Source organism: Sebastes umbrosus, chromosome 16, assembly GCF_015220745.1.
Source record: "Sebastes umbrosus isolate fSebUmb1 chromosome 16, fSebUmb1.pri, whole genome shotgun sequence".
Classification (NCBI taxonomy): domain Eukaryota; kingdom Metazoa; phylum Chordata; class Actinopteri; order Perciformes; family Sebastidae; genus Sebastes; species Sebastes umbrosus.
This window is the reverse complement of record NC_051284.1, coordinates 2,419,981-2,442,539: the sequence shown is the minus strand read 5'-3', so window position 1 is coordinate 2,442,539 and position 22,559 is coordinate 2,419,981. Positions and strand designations below refer to the sequence as shown.

The following is a 22,559-nucleotide window of genomic DNA, read 5'->3' as shown; positions in this document are numbered from 1 at the left end:
CCTTTCCTCGACGTTTCGCTTGTGTTTTAGTTCCTCCGAGGTATGTACTTCTTCAGCTGGGATTTCCGGTGCTTCTTCCAGGGTGCTGATCTGCATTTGAAAAAGCGCCGCTTCCCCCATGTGTTGTTAAATATCTCCTTCAGTGACAGGCTGCTTCACCCCGTGTGAAAGAGAGATACCACAGGTCCTCCTGCTGCTGGAACACTTTATCAACAGATAATAAAGAATTATCTGACCTAACAAGGACAACCGGAGAAAAACATCACTTCATTACCAATCAACTGTAATAAATATGTGTTTCGTTTGGATGTGGCAGGAAAACACTGCCACTAAGTCAGAACCTTCAAATAACCACAGAATACAGATGTATACAAAATATAGTCAATCTTTATTATCAAAAACCTAACAATTCATAAAAAGGGAGGAGGGATACGCGGAGAGACCTGTACGTCCACTGAGAGTCCAAAGCTCTTACAGATGTGAAATCACACAGTTAACACAGGGCTAGACTACTAGCCTAAGGCACACCACTCGTACACGGCACGCTATCACCCTCTACTGGAGGCACTTCAACCTAACACTGGTTAACCCACACTGCACGCTCACGACAATACACACGTCACCAATTTAAGGTAAGAGCTCCATATTCAGGGTCGTAGCTCATCTCCCCAGCTGCTATCCCTCCCCACTATTAAAACACCTCTAAACATAGAACACAATAACTATCTAAATAATGTTCTTATCCCGCCCGGTCGACGAGACCCTCCCCCAGGGTCTACGCTTGGGACGCCGTCCAACTCCCCGGAGAGCGGCTGCGTTGAACGACGTGGACGGAACACGGCTGGCGTTGTTGTCGCTGTGGTGAGCCCGCACAACGAGGGTGGATGCTGGACGTCGGTGCTGCTTCCGTGGGTCAGCACAGGGAGCGCTGGCGGCTACTCCACTCTCTATGGCCCGGCCCTGACTTTCTACAGGAGGCAACAAACCTCCCCTCCTCACACTGGAACCACTAACCCCCTATTCTGGCTGTCTTCATCCCTGGCAGCTCTAAACAGCTACGAACGACACCCTCCCGCCTTCAGAGTGCCAAGCCGCCATTAACAGATGCTCCAACCTCGACTCCCCTGTTTCGACTGCCTTTTGTCTCTCAAAATCAGCGTCTCTCGCGCCCGCAGTCAGGCACACCTGTTGTCCATTCAGTTAATCAGCCCATTCACATCACAAAACAAAGGAATATATGATAAATATTAAGTTACAAACAGTCCCTTTAATACACTGTAAAATAAGCCTTTTAGAAAAAAAACTTTAAAAAAGTGCAATATTTTAATAATTTTACTTCCATTTTTGGCCTCATAAAATGAGCAATGTGTCACATCTCAAATTAAAACTTTCAACAACCTGTCACTGACAAAAGAAAAAAAGAAATATGTCGTCATCTAGTGGTCAAATGAGCAATCAGCCACATGTGAGCCACACCATGTTATATCCCCTGCAGAGCTGCAGAGAACTCACAGAACTCTTATCAAGGCTTCTGACATTAAAATAATAGTCCACGTTTCTACCATTTTAAAATAATAAAGTTGTGAATATTGTAATAAATGAAGTTTTTTTGAATCAATATAAACATTAATCTAAAACAGCTGTATGCCTACATATCATAGACTAATATACTAATAATACTAATAATACCATAACATATATATGCAGTCGTTTGGAAACAACAAAAAAAAAAGCACGTGACCCATGTTGTTATCTATTTAGAAAAAAAGTGAACTAGTTAAAAAAAAAGAAAGAAAAAAGAGCACGTGACTGCTCAGCAGCGCTGTCATGTGACGTACAGAAGGCGTGAGCGCGCATAGCGCGGCCGCGTGCAGCGTCCAGTCGGCAGTGTGAGAGAGATGGCGGTGCTGCTGGTGCTGGTTGTAGTTCTGTGTTTGTCAGTGAGTCTCTGCTCCTCTCAGTCTTACGTCCTGGACGATAAAGGAGGTCTGGGGAGAACTTTTGATGGAATTGGAGGTTTGAGCGGCGGAGGGGTGAGTTTATTTACTTCCTGGTAGTCACGTCATGATCCCAGTGTTCACAGGAGGACGTCACGTTAGTTAGCTGCCTGAACATTTCTGTTAACATTCTTGTTTTCCTCATGGAACATCTTATCTCCTGGTTCCTTTAGGCGACGTCTCGTCTACTGGTCAACTATGCTGAGCCTCACCGCAGCCGCATATTAGACTACCTGTTTAAGGTTTGATGTGAGAAATGTCATTCATAAACTTCAGTGTAAAGTCCTCCAGTAGAAACCAACTGTTGTCCTTGTGTTTGCTGTCTTCAGCCAAACTTTGGAGCCTCTTTGCACATCCTGAAGGTGGAGATTGGAGGAGACGCTCAAACTACTGGTGAGTGATAGTTAGTAACTCTACAACAGGGAAATATGACTAATTTATTCATATTTCAACCTATTAATTACCATACAATAGTAGAAAATGCCCCACACCCAAAGGTATTTCATTTAAAGTTACAGGAGTGTCAAAGCTCCCGTTTAAGCAGGTGGAAGCTGAAAGTTTGACGATTAAACCATGATTAAAAATCTGTTGATTAATTTTCTGTGACTTGACTAATAGATTGATTGACTAAGTAGTGTCAGCACTAACATTTAGTGGTATTAACCTGCTGTGTTCCAAAATGGGTTGAAAATTGCAAAAGTAAAAAACAAAAGACAAAATATTCATATAACCATGGTAATATAATAATAATAAAGTGATGAAATGTAAACAATGCGGGGTTATGTCATGCCGTTCGGGTCTATTATATCTACATGTACTATGTGGACCAGAGGCCTGTACTATAAAGCAGGATTTGGTAGGTTTAACCCTCGGTTTTCAGTTCCTTTCCTACCGGAATAGATCGCCATGGTAACTTGCTGAACACCTAACCTGTTCCGCAGCAGGTTCATGTTCCAGATAAGAGATCAACTCGTATAAAAGCACCTCCTACTGACCAATAAGAGCTCGGTGCGTGGAACATCTAGTGATATATATTACACAAATATGAGGAAGTTAAAGTCATAATCCAGACTAAAAGCAAACACCGCTGGCAAAGAAATGGCAGACTGTGTGAATGCATGAATGAATAGGCTTCTGATATCACTGACCCATCTAGGCGTCATCATTGTGTTTATGCGTTGGAGAAATATTGGATGTTGAATTGAATTTGCGTTAACGTGTTATGGCGTTAACTTCACCAGCCCTAGTTGTTACAATAGGCTCGTTGGAGATGAACTGCGTCTCGCCTGGAAAGTACAGTAGATGAGATCAGGCGGCAGCAGCAGCAGCAGGGGGTGGTGACTGAAAGCTGCGGTCAAGTCGGACACTTTCCAGCCGTTTCAAGCAGCCTTCAAAGAATTTACAGGAAGTCACAGAAAAAGTGACTTCCTGTTAGATACGATCAGTAGGCCACTTCAAGTTTTCACACCACGTTCAGATTTATTTATATTTATTTTGTAAATCTGTGGAAATGTGCGTGTGTCTGACGTTGGATTCTATCCTTTATTATTTTATGTCCACCTTGTAAAGAACTTTGTGATGAGCACTCATTTTGATAAGTGTTATATATAGATAACCTTCATTATTATAATAATTATTATCAACAACCTCACAAGATATGTTTGTTAACAGATGAAACCTTCATTGCACAACATGAGACTAATAGCCTAGAATCTAGGGTTAAATATTACAATTACACAGAAAGTTGTGACTTTCTACAACACGTGCTGTTTGCTGTCCAAACTAAGAGCCAATCAGCTCTTTGATCAGGCGTGAGCCAGGTGTTTCTCATCATGCCCTGGGTCTTGCAGTCGGTGGAGAGCAACTGCGGCGCCTGGCTCTGAAAACTGCGGCCGCCTCAAACTCGTGAGGTTATCGGTGCCCACATGTGCATGACGTCAGAGCGAGTCGGCATCAAGTCGGACACAAATCTAACCGGCATGCATTGCGCGGCGATCGCCGGTGATCAATTCTGCGCCGGCCTGGCTCATCTCCAACGAGCCTATTTTTATCTCAGCCAAGGCAGCGACCTACATGAAACCTGCCTTAGCGGAGGTCTACCTTCTCTGAGTGCACTTCTAGTTTTATTTATTTCTGCTCCCAAGTCTGTTTCACACTGCCAGGGTTGCAGCTAAAAGAATAGGGCTAAGGCCACAATTTCCCTAAAGGGATGAAATAAAGTATCTTCGATTCTGTAAGAACACATGTAAGCAACACATTAACGTAAAGGAATACACACATGTAATTATAATCAGATCTACCCATGCTCTAGATGGGGCAGTGATATTATAGGTCAGTTAATTTACACATTCACACAGTCTGCGATTTTTCGCTAGCTGTCCTTCCTGTATTTTTCAGTTTAAACTGTGTTGCTTTTAGTCTGATTATATGTTTAACTTCTTCGTATTTGTTTAATATTATAGTTCAATCTTCCTTTGTAAAATGTGCCGCTCTGCTGACAGTAGACTTGTCCATGTCTGTGATTGGTAAGATGCTGCAAACCCCGCCCCCTTCATGTGAACGCGCTCATAGCCAGACTGAGAAACCCTGGGTTGATTTACCGAGTTGATAACCAGCGTTGTAGGACCGCTTAGCGGGACCTCGTTTGTTAGGGTTAGTGAAGCCAGGATGGATACGACTCTGGCATGCTGACGGGCGCCATGTGCACTTGTGGTTTGTTTACAAATAAAAGTGAAAGTAAAAGTCGGCAATGTGGAGGTATTACACTGACGTTATGTTCCACGAAAAATTAAGTGGTAAACGAATGTCTTACAAGATTCATAATACCACTCACTGCGGTCAGGATGAATGAACCTGGTGTGAGCGTAATGTGTCACTAGAAGCCCGTCAGTCCAACGAGGGCTGACGCAGCATCGAGTATGTTACAGTGGGAACGTCATCCATGCCGTGCAGCAGTCCGCAAATGTAAATGAAAAATGCTAAAATGGTTCACCAAATTTACTTAATAAGATATATCTATTTGTGAGAAACACTGCTTATGTTTCTAATCACCTTTACATTTAATTTATGTTTCACAAAACAAATAGTTTAGTTGGGCTGTGTAGGTACTGAAACATTCTTCTCATTGAGTAGGTAGATGTATAGCAGCTGAAAAGACTTTTGAAGCAGTTATTTAAAAAAAAAAAAAAAAAATCTTTTTCATGTGAAAAAAGGTTATATTAAAGATTGTTTCATAAATGTGTATGATTGAATTTGTGCTCATTCAAAGACAGTGTAATGATGAATGACTGTAAAACAGCTCAGTTATTATTCTTTTATAATGAAGAGGTCTTCCCTGCACAAAAAGGGGAATAAATAACAGTAAAAAACAAAATAAACAACTAAAACATCTGTATCGGCCAAATTGTTATTTTAAACATCGATATCAGCCCAGAATTTCACAATCAGTGCGTCCTTAGATGTCATCTAGTATATGACATCTAGTATATCGTGACTGTTTTGATATTCCTGTAGAGAGAGTAGACAAAGTGTTTTGAATCAGGGCCATGGATGAACTCTATAGAAACCTCGGATCCACAGATAACATAATGAAGTTCATTTAGCGTTATGCTATCTCATGGTTTTGGCGTTACATTGGACTTCTTATCTTTTTCAAGATGGAACGGAGCCGTCACACATGCACTACGAGAATGACGAGAACTACTTCCGAGGGTACGAGTGGTGGCTGATGAAAGAGGCCAAGAAGAGGAACCCAAATATCACACTGATCAGTAAGAACGTACAGCTGTTAAAACTGACATCAGTTAACGATCAAAATATGACTTCATTATGTCTGTAAATGATATCAAGAGCACCTGGTTGGATGTACCATACAGGCTTTTTAATGCCTTTTTTACAACCTAAGCGAGCCTAACACTTGCAGTAGGAAATGTGGTCTTAACTGGTGTGTCGTTCCAGGTTTGCCCTGGGCGTTTCCTGGTTGGGTGGGCCACGGTAAGAACTGGCCCTATGACTTCCCAGACATCACTGCAGCATACGTGGTGAACTGGATCCTGGGTGCTAAGCAGTACCATGACCTGGACATTCAGTATGTCGGGGTGTGTACTCATTTACTTTGAATCTCATTCCTGTTCAAGCACCATGCTGTGCGGAGTAGAACTGCCTTTCATATCACATCTGCCCAAACCTTCCAACAACTGCCCATATACACGCAGCTAGGTTGTGTGGTGAGTTGTATGAGCTTCATGCAATTTAAATGCAGTCAAAAGTAACTACATGCAGCAACCTTTTATATCATGGTAGAGGTCAGTAAATCTTACTTTCTAAACCCGTTGATTTGTTTATCTTTAACAGTAGAAGTCTACTTCGCTTATTATAACGCTGTTGTGTTGTGTTGGATAAATTCGACCAATATTCCGACAGTATAAGTAATAACATTGTACTCATTAAGTTAATAGCTAAGATCCAGAAACACGGGGCCCACCACGAGCAGTCACATGATCAGACAGGTTGAATTGAATGACAGAACTATGAAATACAACACAAGGTGAAATAAACTGGAATAACCTTTAATTACAACAAGTGTAAAGTAACTTATTGTTATGTTTACCAGTTAGCTGTTATAACATTGCTGATAATAAAAATTATTATTTTCCCACTAGTATGGAAAGACTCACCAATCGTGAGATGACATGAGAGCATCCTTTGAACCTTGCGCGATTATTTCGCCCGTGTGATCAAACGGGAAGAACGGGCTTGTTTGAAGGCAATTACTCTTCAACTCCCAGTTGTGGATGTAATGTACAGTGATACTCAGCCAGGTATGGCTCACACGTTCAGCTGGACGTTAAGATCGGTAGTTGTGGAGAAGTGGGTCACCTTTGTTAGCTGGTTGGACAACTTTTCTCTCACTGAGATGTAGACCAGGCAGTTCAAATTTTGAATCAAGTGTCTTAATGAGTCTTTTGAATCCGGGCTTTTCAACTACGCTAACCGGCGTTGCGATGTAGTTGTTTACAGCGTCCGTGATTTCTTCCCATTTTGCACTTTTTTTGTCGTATGGGACTGCTTTGGAAAGCGAGGAAGCCAGAGTCATTTGCTTCTGGGCTGGCTCTGGTTGCTTTGGTCGTGTCTTTCGCTCCTTCTCTCTTTGCTGCTTCCCTCCAGACCAAAACACGCCGGTCGCATACGTCACACACATTCACCCAGCAGAGAGGTCTGGACGGGCGCGGAGTCTGTGACGTATGTGAGAGGGAGCCGGAGGGAGAGAAGGAAATGCCAAAGCAAGTCTCATGCTGGGGGGGGTGGCTTAAAATCATTACATGACAATTTGTAGTCAATGTTCGCGATATAGTCATTTTATACACCGCGCGTGGGACAAGCCGCGATACATCGACTATATTCGATGTATCGCCCACCCCTAATTACAACCAACTTGGTGACAATATTCCAGGTAAGTGTCGATGCTGTTGCATAATGCAACTCTAACAAAGTTCAGTCACATGTCACCCTTTTTGCATGAACAAGCATGTGATACTTGAGGGAGTTGTTTCAGCAGCAGATTCCAGGTTTGCCGTGCAACTAAAATTTACTTTTCATCTGTTTAGATTTGGAACGAACGAAACTACGACAGCAAGTACATCAAGGTAATCCTGACCTCCTTTCTCTCAATGTCCTGCTATTGATTTGATGTGCATTATGGGTAAGCTTAGCTCAAACTGTAAATGAAAGGAGAAAAACAGCCACCAACATTGAGTCGTGTCCCACGTGTAGAAGTGCAGTTTGACTCTCAGTAGTTGAGATGATGTCCAGTTTTAGCCGAGTTCCTCTGAGAGCATGTCTTTGTTGTCAAGGTGCTCCGGAACACGCTGGATAAAGTCGGTCTAACTGGTGTCGGCATCATCGCAGCAGACGGCGATTGGAGCATCGCCAAAGCTATGATCGTTGACCCGTACCTTAATGAGTCTGTTGAGGCCATTGGGTGAGTACAGTTGGCTTGATGTCACACTCAGAGATGGAACCATATAACATTTCTTACTGCATAATTACTCATTTGACCCAATGGCAGTGCATTTACAATGGAAAGGAGTGGGGTTTCAACCATGTGCTGAGTTCACTGAGTCCCTGACAACTGATTGACTAAACACGTGATGCACAGGTGGTGGAACGTCCAACTGAACATCCTTCATCCGATCATTTCTTCTTCTTCTTCTTCTCTATAAATCTATCTGCCGTGCCGGATCAAAGCTGAATGTTTGTGGCTGTTTTTCTGTTTGACTTGAAGATTAAAGAGACAGTTCAATCATAGACTGACTTGATAAGCTGCAGCAGCTTGATGTGCATGCTCCTGTATAGTACACCCTTGTGCACGGGAATGCGTTTTCCTATGAAGCATGCCATTTTTTACCACTAAACATTGTGATGCATTGAAACTTCCAGACGGAAGTCGAGCCATTTAGGCTTCATGCGGCCACTGAGCATCTCTCATAGGAATGACCGGGGCCCCGCCTCCAACGCTGTATAAAGTTCTCTTAATACATCCATGGTTTGCACCCCTGTGTAAAGCCTGTGTCTTCCTCTGCTCTCTGTCTTCCTGTGTGCCCGTCACTGGCTGTACCAGCTGCTGCGGTACACTCTGGATAAGAGTGGTCTGGAGAGTGTCAGGATCATAGCCAGTGACAACCTGTGGGAGCCCATTACCCTGTCTCTGCTGCTAGATCCCGAGCTCAGCAGAGCCGTAGACGTGATAGGGTAGGATGACGTTCGCACGCACAGCTTACGCTGCCTGTTTGGCGTAACTGCAGCTTGTTGTGAGAGTCTGTCTCTAACTTGATGAAAATACTCAGCTATTAAAATGTGATACATGCAAGTGCTGAATCTGTGCTCATCTTTAAAGGGGTTGAGAATATCGTCTTTACCTGCATGGTATGGTATATACAGTACTAACAATAATATTATGCCTGTGGTCACAACCATTTCTGTTTTGTGTGCATGTGCATGAGCATCTTTGTACAGTGTTTTTAAGCCAAGTCAAGCCATTATATCGGTACCAAAATATCACAAATATGTTTGAGATGGTGTAGAAACACTGTCTCCATTACATAGTTTGTCCAACTGAGAGAGACAAGTTTATTTTCCACCTGTATAAATGTCCTGCTCACTATCTGGATCAGGATTCTTTAGTAACCACATTTAAGGGATCCTGATCATAAATGCTTATTTATGTTAAGAGACAGCCGACTAAATTTAACAAAAGATGCACTTGGCTAAATCAAACTTTCAGTACATTTTGATACTCTGGGCCACAGATGCATGTTGGTCAAAAAGTCTGGATTTCTCTTAGGGCTGTCAAAGTTAATGCGATAGCAACACGTTAACTCAAATTAGTTTTAACACTAATCATTTCTTTAACTTGCAATTTTTAATTAACCTCTTAAAAATCCGATGGGCCGCCATTGGGCGCGGCCGCTATTCGATCTTTTGGAAGTTTAAGCGGGCTCAGTTTTAAAGCTAGAGTGAAGAGGGCATCATATGAAACTAGAAAACCCAAGAAAACCATCGGTACCAAACATGTCATACTAGCTTGTCGAGAAGGAGGTTAAATAACGCTCCAAACTCATGCTAAATTTTGTGAGGAAAAACTGACTTTGACCTTTGACCTCCAGATATGTGAATGTAAATGGGTTCTATGGGTACCCACGAGTCTCCCCTTTACAGACATGCCCACTTTATGATAATCACATGCAGTTTGGGGCAAGTCATAGTCAAGTCAACACACTGACACACTGACAGCTGTTGTTGTCTGTTGGGCTGCAGTTTGACATGTTATGATTGGAGCATATTGTTTTATGCTAAATGCAGTACCTGTGAGGGTTTCTGGACAATATCTGTCTTTGTTTTGTGTTGTTAATTGATTTCCAATAATAAATATAAACATATATTTGCATAAAGCAGAACATTTTCCCCTTCCTATGTTGATAAGAGTATTAAAGACTTGACAAATCTCCCTTTAAGTGACTGTTTGTAACTTCCTACACGTATAAATCATTGTGGGTCGGTGTCCCATGCGCACTCGCGTGTGGCTACGCTGTTCAGACTCAGACTCCAACACAAACTACACAGAAGCACCAAAACCTTAAAGTTCTATCTAGTGAAGCCCATCTTGCAAAATAGTGTCAACTCTTCCTGCTTCGGCCCCCCGACCGCTGCCAGAAGACGCGAGGGAGACCGTAGCTTTGGTCTCCAGGACCGGAGTCTCTGCTGTACTCTGCTCCTCTGCCTGCTTGCCTTCACTCACACACCGTGCTCGTTCTCGCTCCACCTCTCACGTGCATGCGCGCACACTCCACACTGCAGAAGAGATGGTTTAGCTCTTAGAATATCTAGTGAATGTTCAGTGGACGTTTGTGCAGAAATAACTGCTGCAGCTCCTCCAGACCAACAGAGGTTTCCCGTGTCTTGTGAAGTGACGGGGCTCCGCAGAGAGAAACGTTATCGTCTCCGACCAAAACTCTGGCGTCTCCCCTGTTCCCTCCGGCCGCGGTCGGGAGGCTGAAGCAGGAAAAGCCAACACTAGGATCAGCATTGATTCATGGAGAGACCTTCGTCTGGTCAGCTAACATTACTGCCAAGCAGCTGAAATATAGAGTGATATTGTGGTTTTAGCTGACGTGTGTCGCCTCACTGTTTTGAGCAATGCTTGTTCATGTTTATGTAGAGCGAGCACAAGCGCGAGCAACATGACGCTGACTTTCGTTGACTTAACGGCCACGGGTTTCGCTGTTAACAAGACATTTATGATTCTTACATGGAGTCCCTTTTAAGGTACATTTTGAACAGATAAAAAATGTGCGATTAATCTTGATTAACTACGGACAATCATGCGATCAATCGCGATTAAATATTGGAATCGATTGACAGCCCTAATTTAAACCATCTGATTACATGTGCAGTACAGTATGTGCCTGGTCACTGAGGTGTTAACTCAAACAGTGTGTTGCCTTCAGCAGTGAGAAGTTGTTTTTCCCTCTGTGTTACAGGCTGTAATTTACGAGTATAAACTTTGAAATTCAACAGTTTGAAACATGAACTTTGAGTGCCAGATGTTTTATGGAATATGAATTTGAATCCTACTTTATATAGCATGTATTATTCTTTGTTGGTTGGTTTATCTACCAACGCTCCCTTGTAACTACATATCTGGTAAGAGTTGAGTTTAGACTTTAAAAAAAAAAAAAAAGCCTTGCCATTAAATTATTAAAAACTAAATCTATTAGCAGCAGTCATGTGTACTGCTCTCTGTCACAGAGGAACAGGCAGCTAAAGCCAGGGAGATGTATTAATGTGAAGCTGGCTGTTGAGGTAGCGATGGCTAGCCTTTGCTAAAGCTAAACTGACTTAATGATTTTCCCCAGGTGTTATCTGTAAAAATATCCATTTGGATGAACTGACATCTGAGTATTTCCGTATTTCCTGCTAAAGCTAACTAGCTTAGCAGAGTAGGAAATGGTAAATGGACTGTATTGGTATGGCACATTTCTAGTCATTTCTTGTGTGTGCTTGTGTGTGTGTGTGTGTGCTTGTGTCTGTGTGTGCTTGTGTGTGAGCTCAGATCTTCCGTTAGCAATATTTGACAGCCACATGTCAGACCTTCTTGTACTGACCCTGACCTTGTGTGTCATGTGTGTGTGTGTGTGTGTGTGTGTGTGACATCCAGGGCCCACTACCCCGGCACCACCACAGTGAAGGAGGCCCTGAAGACCCAGAAGAAGCTGTGGTCGTCTGAGGACTACAGCACGTTCAACGACGAGGTGGGAGGAGGCTGCTGGGCTCGCATCCTCAACCAGAACTACGTCAACGGACTCATGACTGCGTAAGTAAATACACAAGCAGTTCTTTGTGGTAAATTAAGTATTAAGTAAGTAGATTATGGAATGTCCTCAAATGATTTATTTCTTTAACCTGAAATGTTTGCTTTCAGGTAATTAGTTTAAGTTATCTATCCATTCATTTTTAACTTTTGGAAGAGAATAAAAATAAATGGTTCAATGTTTTATATATTTATTCAACATGCTGAATCGGCCAAAAAAAACTCTGACACAGGCAGACTAGAGCCGACGGTGCGGGACACACCGCTAAAACTAGGCAGACAGACGCTCACCGACGGCCCCAAACCGTCCGACAGCCGACCATCGGGTTGGTGTGTCGGGGCTTTAAGGTGTAAAAATCATCAAAAAATCCAGAATCCGACATCTTGGTGAGGTTAGGAGTGACTGTAACTCTGCAGGGTCAGCCTGGGTTAAGCCCCAGTGTGCGACTGTCTGGTTGATGACTGTGATTCTCTTTCCAGCACCATCTCCTGGAACCTGGTGTCCAGCTACTACGACGATCTGCCATTCGGCAGAGACGGGCTGATGACAGCTGAGGAGCCCTGGAGCGGCAACTATGTGGTGGAGTCTCCAATCTGGATCACAGGTGAAGCACTTTTTTTTAATCCTATATTTATTGATTTTATACATTTAAAACACTGTACAGGACTTAAAGGTGTTGGAGAAGAGCTAATTTGAGAGATATAATGTACCACAGAAGACCAAAATCGTTGATCATCCTCACATTCCCACAAGCAATGATATAAAGTACCTTGATGAATATTACACTTATAGCATTGGTCAGGGATATTAGGATCAGATTTGTTTAACATTACAGGGGTGATGTACGTTGTCATTATCCAGTTGTGTTGAATCAATCTTAGTCATGTGTTGATGGTTTGTGTGTGTTGCCTTTGAACATATTATACCCCATTCATCCACTAAGATGTCCTCTTGTATCCACTCCAGTCTCTTTCTTTCAGAGTTGTCTTTAGGGTGAAACACATCTATTTTTTTTCACATATGTGAACATGTGGATTGCGCTTAAACCCGGCCTTGGCTATTATCACACGGTAGTACTGCGAGCATCAAAGCTTGCGCTTGCCGTTTTACAAGTCGAATTCTTCATCTACTCTCGTTCGTAATGTGGGACAGGGGCATAAAGTGTGTGTGGGGGGAGGGGGGGTTGGGGGGCTATGAGTCCCATTGGCCATGGGACCCCTACTTCCAGCCCCCTTCTAACCCAGCGTCTTCAGCGGAGATGGCCTCATCTGAGTTAAAACATATTTATCTGCACCTTTATTCCTGTTAACAATCATTTACATAATGTGTTAAGAAATGACCAACATGCATGGGAACTGACAATAGAGGTAACGCCTGAAATGTATTATTGTAGCGCCAAAAGGCACCCAAATGACAAAGATAGGCGCACCAGTGCAATCAATATAAAAAGTTAGTCTGGCTCATTAAATTGAACCCTATAAAGAAGTGACAAGAAAAGTGTAACTCTTTAGTTTAGATTATTTTGTCATGTTCATGTGTGATTAAGTTTGATAGTGGACAGTTATAGAGCATCTCCGACTACTCATGTTCAAAATGTTGAACATGTGTTGTTTTTTATGCCTCCACACTGGCGACAGCCGTGGTCGAAGGCGTTATGTTTTCGGGTTGTTCTTCCATTCTCGTGAACGTGATATCTCAGGAACGCGTTGAGGGAATTCCTTCAAATTTGGCACAAACGTCCACTTTGACTCAAGGATGAACTGATCAGGTCACTGGGAGCTCACAAAAAACATTTTTTGGCCATAACTCTAGAATTCATATGCTAATTATTCCAAAATAATAGGATGAAATGATGAAGTGATGATATTTTCAACAGACATGGATGTAAACTACAACTTGACTTGTTGGTGGAGGCATACAACAGCGAGGCTGTAGTTCTAGTTTTAAACTCTTTATGTGAAACGGTTTAATAGATAAATGTTCTAATTTTGCATGGTATTCTTTCCCTCATAGCTCACACCACTCAGTTCACCCAGCCAGGATGGACCTACCTGCAAACTGTTGGACATCTGGCACAAGGTGGAAGTTACGTAGCCCTGACTGACGGGAAAGGAAACCTCACGGTTGTCATAGAAACCATGGCAAGTCAGGCTGACCTATTTTAATTTTGACTTCTTTGCTTCCGATGTCTTTATCTTCTGGTTCTGTGATTTGTAATAATAATTTAAAAATGATCTTGTAAGGTTGTTAAAGCTTCAGTAGGCAGAACATTTTTTGGCATCATTGGGCAAAAATTCCATAATAACCTTTCAGCATATTGTAATTCAAGTGTTCTGAGAGAAAACTAGACTTCTGCTCCTCCTCATGGCTCTGTTTTCAGGCTTTAGAACATCTAGCCCGTGACGGGAGACTTTGACCAATCACAGGTCATTTCATTGAGAGAGCGTTCCTATCGGCTGCTCTGGTCATGTGACCGGTACTTGCCGTTCCTTCAAGAGATATCAACATGGCTGCTGGTTCATATTCTTCTCATTTTACAGCTAAACCGTGCATTACAAGATGATTCTGAGAACATCTGAGGAGAGAAATAGGCATTAATGTAACAGAATATTGATTCATATTTGATCAGCGCTGCCTAGTTTGACCGTTTGGTCGGAGTTCAGACAGCAGACCTCAGATCAGCTCTTACTGCTTGTTTTCCTCCGGTCTGTGAAATTTTGCAGATGCCGTTAGGAGCACCGGAGGACACAGAGGCACATGATTTGTTTCTGGTTACCTATCTCATGCACTACTGTCACGATATAGCAACCGTTTTATAAAAATAACTGTTTTTTAATCATATTTGCTCCAATCTCTCCTCCTTCAGCTTTAAGGGTGTAGCCGTATAGAATATTAAAACAACACAGCTCCAGCTTGAAGCTGTTGTGGAGCCTCTTGTATGCTTTTTGTTGTATATGCTAACAATACGGTTAGACTAAAACTCCTCTTGACATACATGAATGTTTTCTTCCCCATTTACCTTTACAGACTCACAATCATTCAGTCTGCATAAGACCTCCACTCCTTCCCTTCAACGTGACATCCCAGAATGCAACATTCCAGCTGAAGGGATCCTTTGTAAGTTCCTCTGAGGGTCTTCATCACACTGTTTAAAATGATTCCTTTGTCTTATTCTAGCTTTATTTTTTTTTTCCTAGGCCTCCATTAAGAAGCTCCAGTTGTGGCGGTCCCAGTTTAACATTAAAACCAAGAAGCCCTCTTTCTTTGAGAAACTAACTCCACTGAAGGTAAAAGAGCAGCTTGCAACGATTCTTCCTACAGGAAATGTTGGCACCAAGCAACTTTTTTACATGTTTATGATGATTTCAGCTTTTAGATGGATCATTCACCCTACACCTGGCTGAAGATGAGGTTTACACATTAACCACAATTACAACAGGACAGAAAGGCAGTTACCCTGCTCCATCCCCCTCTGCTCCCTTCCCTAAAGCCTACAAGGACAACTTTGATGTTCGTAAGTACGGCTTATACACACAACCCAAATTATGTTGGCTCAGCCTAAGTTAAAGGACCAGTGTGTAGCATTTAGGGGGATCTATTGGAATGAGCCGTTTATATCTACATATGTAGAGGGTCCTCTTCACGGAGCTGGCCGCCATGTTTCTACAGTAGCCAAGAACGGACAAACCAAACACCGGCTCTAGAGAGGGACATTCACGTTTTTAGCGTCGGCCGCCGTAGTTCTCCTACACACTTGGCACACGGGAGAAGTTTCAGTCGGTTGCAATTAGGGCTGTCAATCGATTAAAGTATTTAATCGCGATTAATCACACATTTTTTTATCTGTTCAAAATTAACCTTAAAGGGAGATTTATCAAGTATTTAATCCTCTTATCAACATGGGAGTGGACAGATATGCTGCTTTATGCAAATGTATGTATATATTTATTACTGTAAATCAATTATCAACACAAAACAATGACAGATATTGTCTAGAAACCCTCACAGGTACTGCATTTAGCATAAAACAATATGATCCAATCATAACATGCCAACAGGCAACAACAGCTGTCAGTGTGTCAGTGTGCTGACTTGACTATGACTTGCCCCAAACTGCATGTGATTGTCATAAAGTGGACATGTCTGTAAAGGGGAGACTCGTGGGTACCCATAGAACCCATTTACATTCACATATCTGGAGGTCAGAGGTCAAGGGACCCCTTTGAAAATGGCCATGACAGATTTTCCTCGACAAAATTTAGCACAAGTTTGGAGCGTTATTTAACCTCCTTTCTGACAAGCTACTATGACATGGTTGGTACCGATGGATTCTTTAGGTTTTTTTGTTTCATATGATGCCAGTATCTTCACTCTAGCTTTGAGCCCACTACAACCTAAAAACCACAGGTTGTGTTAATTAAAAATAAATTAGTCGCGTGAAAACAAATTTGCGTCAACATGTTATTATGGTGTTAACTTTCACAGCCTTAGTTTTCACGTCGGCCACCGTAGTTCTCCTACATGCTTGACACACGGGAGAAGCTTCAGTTGGTTGCAATCTGCAACCCTGCTGCTGGATGCCGCCAGATCCTACACACTGCACCTTTAAGTACAATAGGTGACACTTTCTTGGAGTGAAACCAGAGAAGTGAATCCTTTTGGAAAAAATGGTATTAACAAAGGAAGAATAAAACTCATGATGCAAAGTTTAATTCAGAAAAGGATTTATTTGTGAAAAGTCATTACATGTTAAGTTATAGTTGAAACTATGAGCTTTCTCAAAATAACTTTAGTGTGTGTTTCCCCATGTACTCTGTCCTCACATCTTCTCAATAGTCTCCATCTCTGTATCCCTGTACACCACGTCCTGCAGGAAACCCTCCCTTCTCAGAGGCTCCACACTTTGCTGACCAGACGGGGGTGTTTGAGTACTACATCAACATGACTGACCCCGGACCTCATGTCTTCACCTTACGACAGGTTGTGACTCAGAGACCCGTCACATGGGTGGCTGATGCTGACCAGACCATCAGCGTCATAGGAGACTATCAGTGGTGAGGTGATGGTACCTTAAAGTACCACATAGTGTTCATTTTGTGAGAACATACCTCGGCTAATCCACACGCTAACTGAACTGTCTTAAAATCCAGGAGCGGGCCAGATTTCTATCCAACATAACAACACAGTGTCCTGTTACAGGCAGAACCTGACGGTGTCATGCGATGTCTTCATGGAGAGCGTTAAGACCGGTGGTGTGTTCATAGCAGCCAGGGTGGATAAAGGAGGCCAGTCAACCCGCAGCGCTAAAGGAGTCTTCTTCTGGGTGTATGCAGATGGCACATACAAAGTTACCAATGATCTCGGTCAGTAGCATCACCCTCTGCTTCCCTACACATTTTATTATGGGGATCAAAAATGAAGACATATCTCAGTGGAAATATTAGATTTTTGGAAAAGACCAAAACCAACCATGTGTTAAGTCGGTCTGTCAATACTTTCTGACTTCCTGTCTGTGGCTCTCAGCTCTGAGCCCACTGGTTCTTACTGAAGACTTGAATCTTTATATAGTTTCATGTTTAAAAAGCCTCAGCAAATTCCTAAAACAGCCGGTCACTGCATTTTTTAGCAAATGTGACTCAGACGGGAGGAAATAGTGCATTTGTTGGGTACTATTCTCAGCGGCGTATGAATCCACATTTGGTGCTCTAGTGAGTATTTGTGGCTGCAGGACGTGTATGTGGGATTGAGTCTAAATAACAGGAAGAAGATATATCAGGCAATAATTGTTACTTTTGGACCTTTCATTTAGGGATGCACCAATACCACTTTTTTCAGACCGAGTAAAAGTACTTACATTTGGGTACTCGCCGATACCGAGTACCGATACGAGTACTTCTCTGTGCCAAAAGACCCTCGTTAACAGCCAACTGGAGGGTGTGAGCAACACACGGCAGGCTGGGGAGTCCCGCATACGAGGCGGTGCACTGCCACCGGCTCTAGGTCGGCTTGGAAAGGCTCGGAGCGAAGGTGCTTCCCGGGGCCGTGGACAAAGTGTTACCGGGGCGGACTGTCCTTAGTGAGTCCCAACTGCGGCGTGCCCCCAGGGCGGGGCTCGGCCCACGTAAAAGGCGCCAGGGGTCTGCGGCGATGTCTGCAACCCACCCGACCCGTCTTGAAACACGGACCAAAGGGGTGTAACGCACGCGCGAGTCAGAAGGTGCAAGCAAAATCCTGTGGCGCAATGAAAGTGAGCACGCCGGCTGAGGTGGGATCCCGGCCCCACGGGGTCGGGCGCATCACCGAGGAGGTGGAGCGTGAGCGCGTGCGATAGGACCCAAAAGAAAGTGACCAGAGGTTAACGTCATGCTGCCGTAAAGTGGTATCAGTTATATGCCGTTTTGCGAGTACGAGTACATGAGCACAGTATCGGGACCCGATATCCGATACTGGTATCGGTATCGGTTCATCGCTATTTCATTTCAACTCTAGAACATCAGCAGACTTCTCCTTTTATAGCATTGTTGTCTAGTGTCTGTCCTTTACTTTAAAATGCCTGTCAATCACTGCTGGAGTGATAGCAGATTTCCACTGGTGTTTTTCATTGTTGGTTTTGGTCTTTTCGTGGAATTTGTTGACAATACGAAACGTACAGAGCATCACCAGACTTGTCCTTTTAAAGGAAATGGAAATAAAAGAAGTAACCGTTTTAAACAAACATATTTTTGAAGATGTTGTACAGACAGACCAAAGAACATGATGGAACAGGTGTCATTGCTGCACCTCTTATCAATGTGCGTTAGACTGTTTTGTTCTCTTCTTTTGTCAACAGCTGGACAGACTGTACTTGCAGAGGGACAGTCTGGTACCCGGGCGTATGGTTGGCACACCTTATCACTCACTGTGGAAGTAAGTGGACACTTAAGGTTTCTTAATGTCTGGAGAGGTTTTGTACTGACACTCCATCATGTGTCCTATTCAAACCTTGGGCTTCTGACAACTTGACATAATGATTACTGTGGTCTTGAAGACCAGAATAGCAGCTCGACTGAATCCAAATACTTAGAAGTCCAATGAGTGCTCATGAGGACTATGGCCCTGTTCAGAACCGGTATTAACATGTGCCCCGGTGATCGGATCACAAGTGGACAGTTTTAAGTACAGGTGTGAACGCACTCGAGAACGCACATTGAGATCCGATCGGTCAGACCACATTCAGAGGTGGTCCGGGCCACATTCTTTTAGCAGTGTGTACACGTATGCATCCTGGACCACCTACTCATCTGACGTCCCGCTGGGATCCATGGGGTCTGTGCGCTCCTCATGTACATAAACAGGCAGACGCGAGGGCTTGTCAGCATGGAAACGGCCTCTGTGCTCTACTGTATCCTTTCAGTACAACTGTATTTTATTAAAATATATCTTATTTATCAGACTTGGCACAGGAAGTGCATTATTATCATACTGTCGGAAATAGGAATGTTAATAATTAACGGTTTAGCCGTTAACCAACATTAAGCATCTTAACCGATTAACACTATTGGTTGAAACGGTTCAAAGAAATGTTAATAACTAATTAAAAAGCTGAGAAAAACTCGTCAGTTTAAGGAGAAAAGCTGGTCCACCTTAAGAGCCCAACTTAAGAGAGTCTGAGCCGGCGTTACAGATAGAGGAAGTTGGCTCCCGTCTATTACTCGCTTGAGCGGAGGAGTTGTAGCCTCGTAGCATTTATTCACCGACAAATAAAGTGTACACACACTGCTACACCTACAGTCACAGCTAGAACGCCACCGACAACACACACACGGTCTGTCGGAAACTCACTGAAGTTACGCAGCGCTGACAGACTGTACGTGTGTAACAACGGTGAGCATGAAGCTACCAGCAGAGCTAAAGATGCTAACGTAGCACAAACACACACACTGTTTCTTGGACAATCGCTATCGTTAATCCGGGCAGACACACAGCTGACAACCTGCTAAACTAAACTAAATGTGCGATGGAGACTTTTACTGGGAAAGTGGCTGCATGTCCGTGACACTACACGCAGCATCGTAGCTGATAAGTTAACGCTCCCGGACGGTGAACTGGAGACTCAGTTGTCTGTTGTGCTCATACACTGCAGCTGGTACGCACAAATCGTGTTGGTTAGCGTTTAATAATCGGTTAACGAGGGTCGGTTATCTGTTGAGAAATGTTTTCAAAATTAGCATCCCTAGTCAGAAATGGGTCGGTGTTTTTGTTCCGCTGCTTTGCAGCGAGCTGACACCCGCTCGCCCGCTCGCCCGCTCGCTCTCATCCCCGGCTCAGAAGCTCTGTACCCCTCCCTGTTACCCTGTAAAGGCGACTGTGTTGGCGGCACGGAGGTCCCCAGGGACCACCAGTACAATAACCTTTTATTTTGATGTTAATAAAATATACCCAAATTCACGAATATGTAGGATATTACAACTGACATTCATGTAATATTACGTCACAACGGCTGCTTTAGTAGCCATGTGTTTACTATGTGTTTATTTGCATATAGAGCTGGGAAGTAGAGATACGATCACAAGTGGTCAATCAAGACGCATGTGGAGACGCATTCTAATGCCAGGTGTGAACAGACGTACTTAAAGCTGTCTACTTGTGATTCTGCGTTTGAAACAAGCTGTTAGGATTTCTGTCCATTTGTGATGTCACAAATATGCAATATTTAGACCATTACACGGTTTTAAACATAAACATTCTAAATGTGTCCCAGTTTATTTCCTGTTGCAGTGGATGTAAATAACATCAGCTGACAGGAAGTTAACATGGACCCAAACTGTTGCCATCCATCCATCCATCTTCAACCGCTTATCCGGGATCGGGTCGCGGGGGCAACAGCTCCAGCAGGGGACCCCAAACTTCCCTTTCCCGGGCCACATTAACCAGCTCTGACTGGGGGATCCCGAGGCGTTCCCAGGCCAGAGTAGAGATATAATCTCTCCACCTAGTCCTGGGTCTTCCCCGTGGTCTCCTCCCAGCTGGTCGTGCCTGGAACACCTCCCAAGGGAGGCGCCCAGGAGGCATCCGTGCTAGATGCCCGAACCACCTCAACTGGCTCCTTTCGACGCAAAGGAGCAAGGACTCTACTCCGAGTCCCTCACGGATGACTGAGCTTCTTACCCTATCTCTAAGGGAGACGCCAGCCACCCTCCTGAGGAAACCCATTTCGGCCGCTTGCACCCGCGACCTCGTTCTTTCGGTCATGACCCAACCCTCATGACCATAGGTGAGAGTAGGAACGAAGATTGAACGGTAGATCGAGAGCTTTGCCTTCTGGCTCAGCTCTCTTTTCGTCACAACGGTGCGGTAAAGCGAATGCAATACCGCCCCTGCTGCTCCGATTCTCCGACCAATCTCACGTTCCATTGTCCCCTCACTCGCGAACAAGACCCCGAGATACTTAAACTCCTTCACTTGGGGTAAGGACTCATTCCCTACCCGGAGTGTACCAAACTGTTGCCTAGCAACACAATTCCGTTTCAATTCCATTGAAATGCACTAAAACGGAGTGTTTCAGACAGAGGGTAAATACAGGTATATTCAGGCAGACAGTACGAGGAAAATATATTTTTTTTAACATTAAAGCATGTAAACATGTTCTAGTAGAAACACATAATTCAAGTATGAACCTGAAAAATGAGCACGATACGGGACCTTTAATCTCTGTAGATTGACTCCGTAGAGGTTCTGCTGGTTGCTCAGCTCTGTAGGAACTGAATGGACCTGCAGTGTTAATGATAGTAATGTAATCACAAGGTAATCGAACCTTTCAGCCACATCATGCATGTGACTGACCATCAGGATGTCTATAAAGAGCCATACAGTATCTGATAAAGTTGATGAAGTGCATGTAGTCCTGGTCCGTGTCACTGTGATGCCTCTCTCCTGTAGGGCCAGTATGCGTCGGGGCTGCTGAACGGATACCCACTGTGGAAGAACGCCGTGGTACTGACACCACAGAACGGCTGGGCCGCCATAGGGACACACTCATTTGAACTGGCTCAGTTTGATAACTTTGCTGTGGTGGCAGAATAATGACTATGACTACTATATAGAATTCCACTATGATGTGAATATTGTGATCAGTTTTAATTTATTAACACTGCAGTGTGCTGAATGCAGATTTGATTTGGTGATTTTTGATTGATTGATTGATTGATTGATTTTGATTTTTTCTCTATAAATACTTAAAAGATTTTACACAAGAATGGAGAACACATGGACACATAACAATGCACTGACATTTGCTGTCTGATATAATTGTAAATAATTTTTGCACCATGTTTTTTATGGAATAAAAGGATTTTATTATATTTTTGCTTTTTAATGATTAAAAGGGCTGAAATGAAAAAAAAGTAAAATAAAAAAAATATCTATTAGTATTGTTTCATCTGGTTGCCTCTGAAACATGACTGCATATGAAGCAGGTTGGTTTGGCTTCAACAGTCACTGGTCTAGAAATGGTTGGAGTGAAGGATGGAGCCCAGGACGCTGAGGGGGGGGTCAAAACATTTTATTGTGAGATTAGTCTGCCTCATATCAAACTGTATCCAGGCCTTCAGTATTACAGACTGAAGCTGCAACACGTTCTCATCCCAACTCGTCACACACATACATACATACATTTGGTGTCCCTTTATTTTAGGCATCAAAACCACTATAGATA

At 43.3% G+C, this 22,559-nt stretch overlaps 1 protein-coding gene across 2 annotated transcripts; it reads left to right on the top strand.

The window, feature by feature from the left end:
* The first annotated feature begins 1,821 nt into the window (after positions 1–1,821).
* On the top strand, positions 1,822–22,273 carry galcb (galactosylceramidase b). Of its 2 annotated transcripts, none has more exons than XM_037747139.1 (17): positions 1,822–2,033; positions 2,171–2,239; positions 2,327–2,390; positions 5,654–5,767; positions 5,955–6,094; positions 7,604–7,642; positions 8,617–8,747; positions 11,713–11,868; positions 12,346–12,470; positions 13,880–14,007; positions 14,894–14,983; positions 15,064–15,153; positions 15,236–15,380; positions 16,740–16,920; positions 17,066–17,229; positions 18,696–18,772; positions 21,785–22,273. In XM_037747139.1, exons 1-17 carry the CDS (start codon positions 1,899–1,901, stop codon positions 21,926–21,928), a joined length of 1,992 nt encoding a protein of 663 aa, XP_037603067.1. In that variant the 5' UTR covers positions 1,822–1,898; the 3' UTR covers positions 21,929–22,273. The 2 variants fall into 2 exon arrangements, with proteins under 2 accessions (XP_037603067.1, XP_037603068.1); XM_037747140.1 differs by lacking the exon at positions 8,617–8,747 and adding an exon at positions 7,850–7,977 and having other exon boundaries at positions 1,823–2,033.
* Positions 22,274–22,559: the final 286 nt, after the last annotated feature.

Excerpts from the sequence above, each read along its gene's own strand:
- galcb (XM_037747139.1), top strand. The coding sequence starts at position 1,899 with ATGGCGGTGCTGCTGGTGCTGGTTGTAGTTCTGTGTTTGTCAGTGAGT. Across the intron at positions 7,643-8,616 it reads ACGACAGCAAGTACATCAAG|CTGCTGCGGTACACTCTGGA; the intron begins GTAATCCTGACC and ends TGGCTGTACCAG. Across the intron at positions 11,869-12,345 it reads GTCAACGGACTCATGACTGC|CACCATCTCCTGGAACCTGG; the intron begins GTAAGTAAATAC and ends TTCTCTTTCCAG.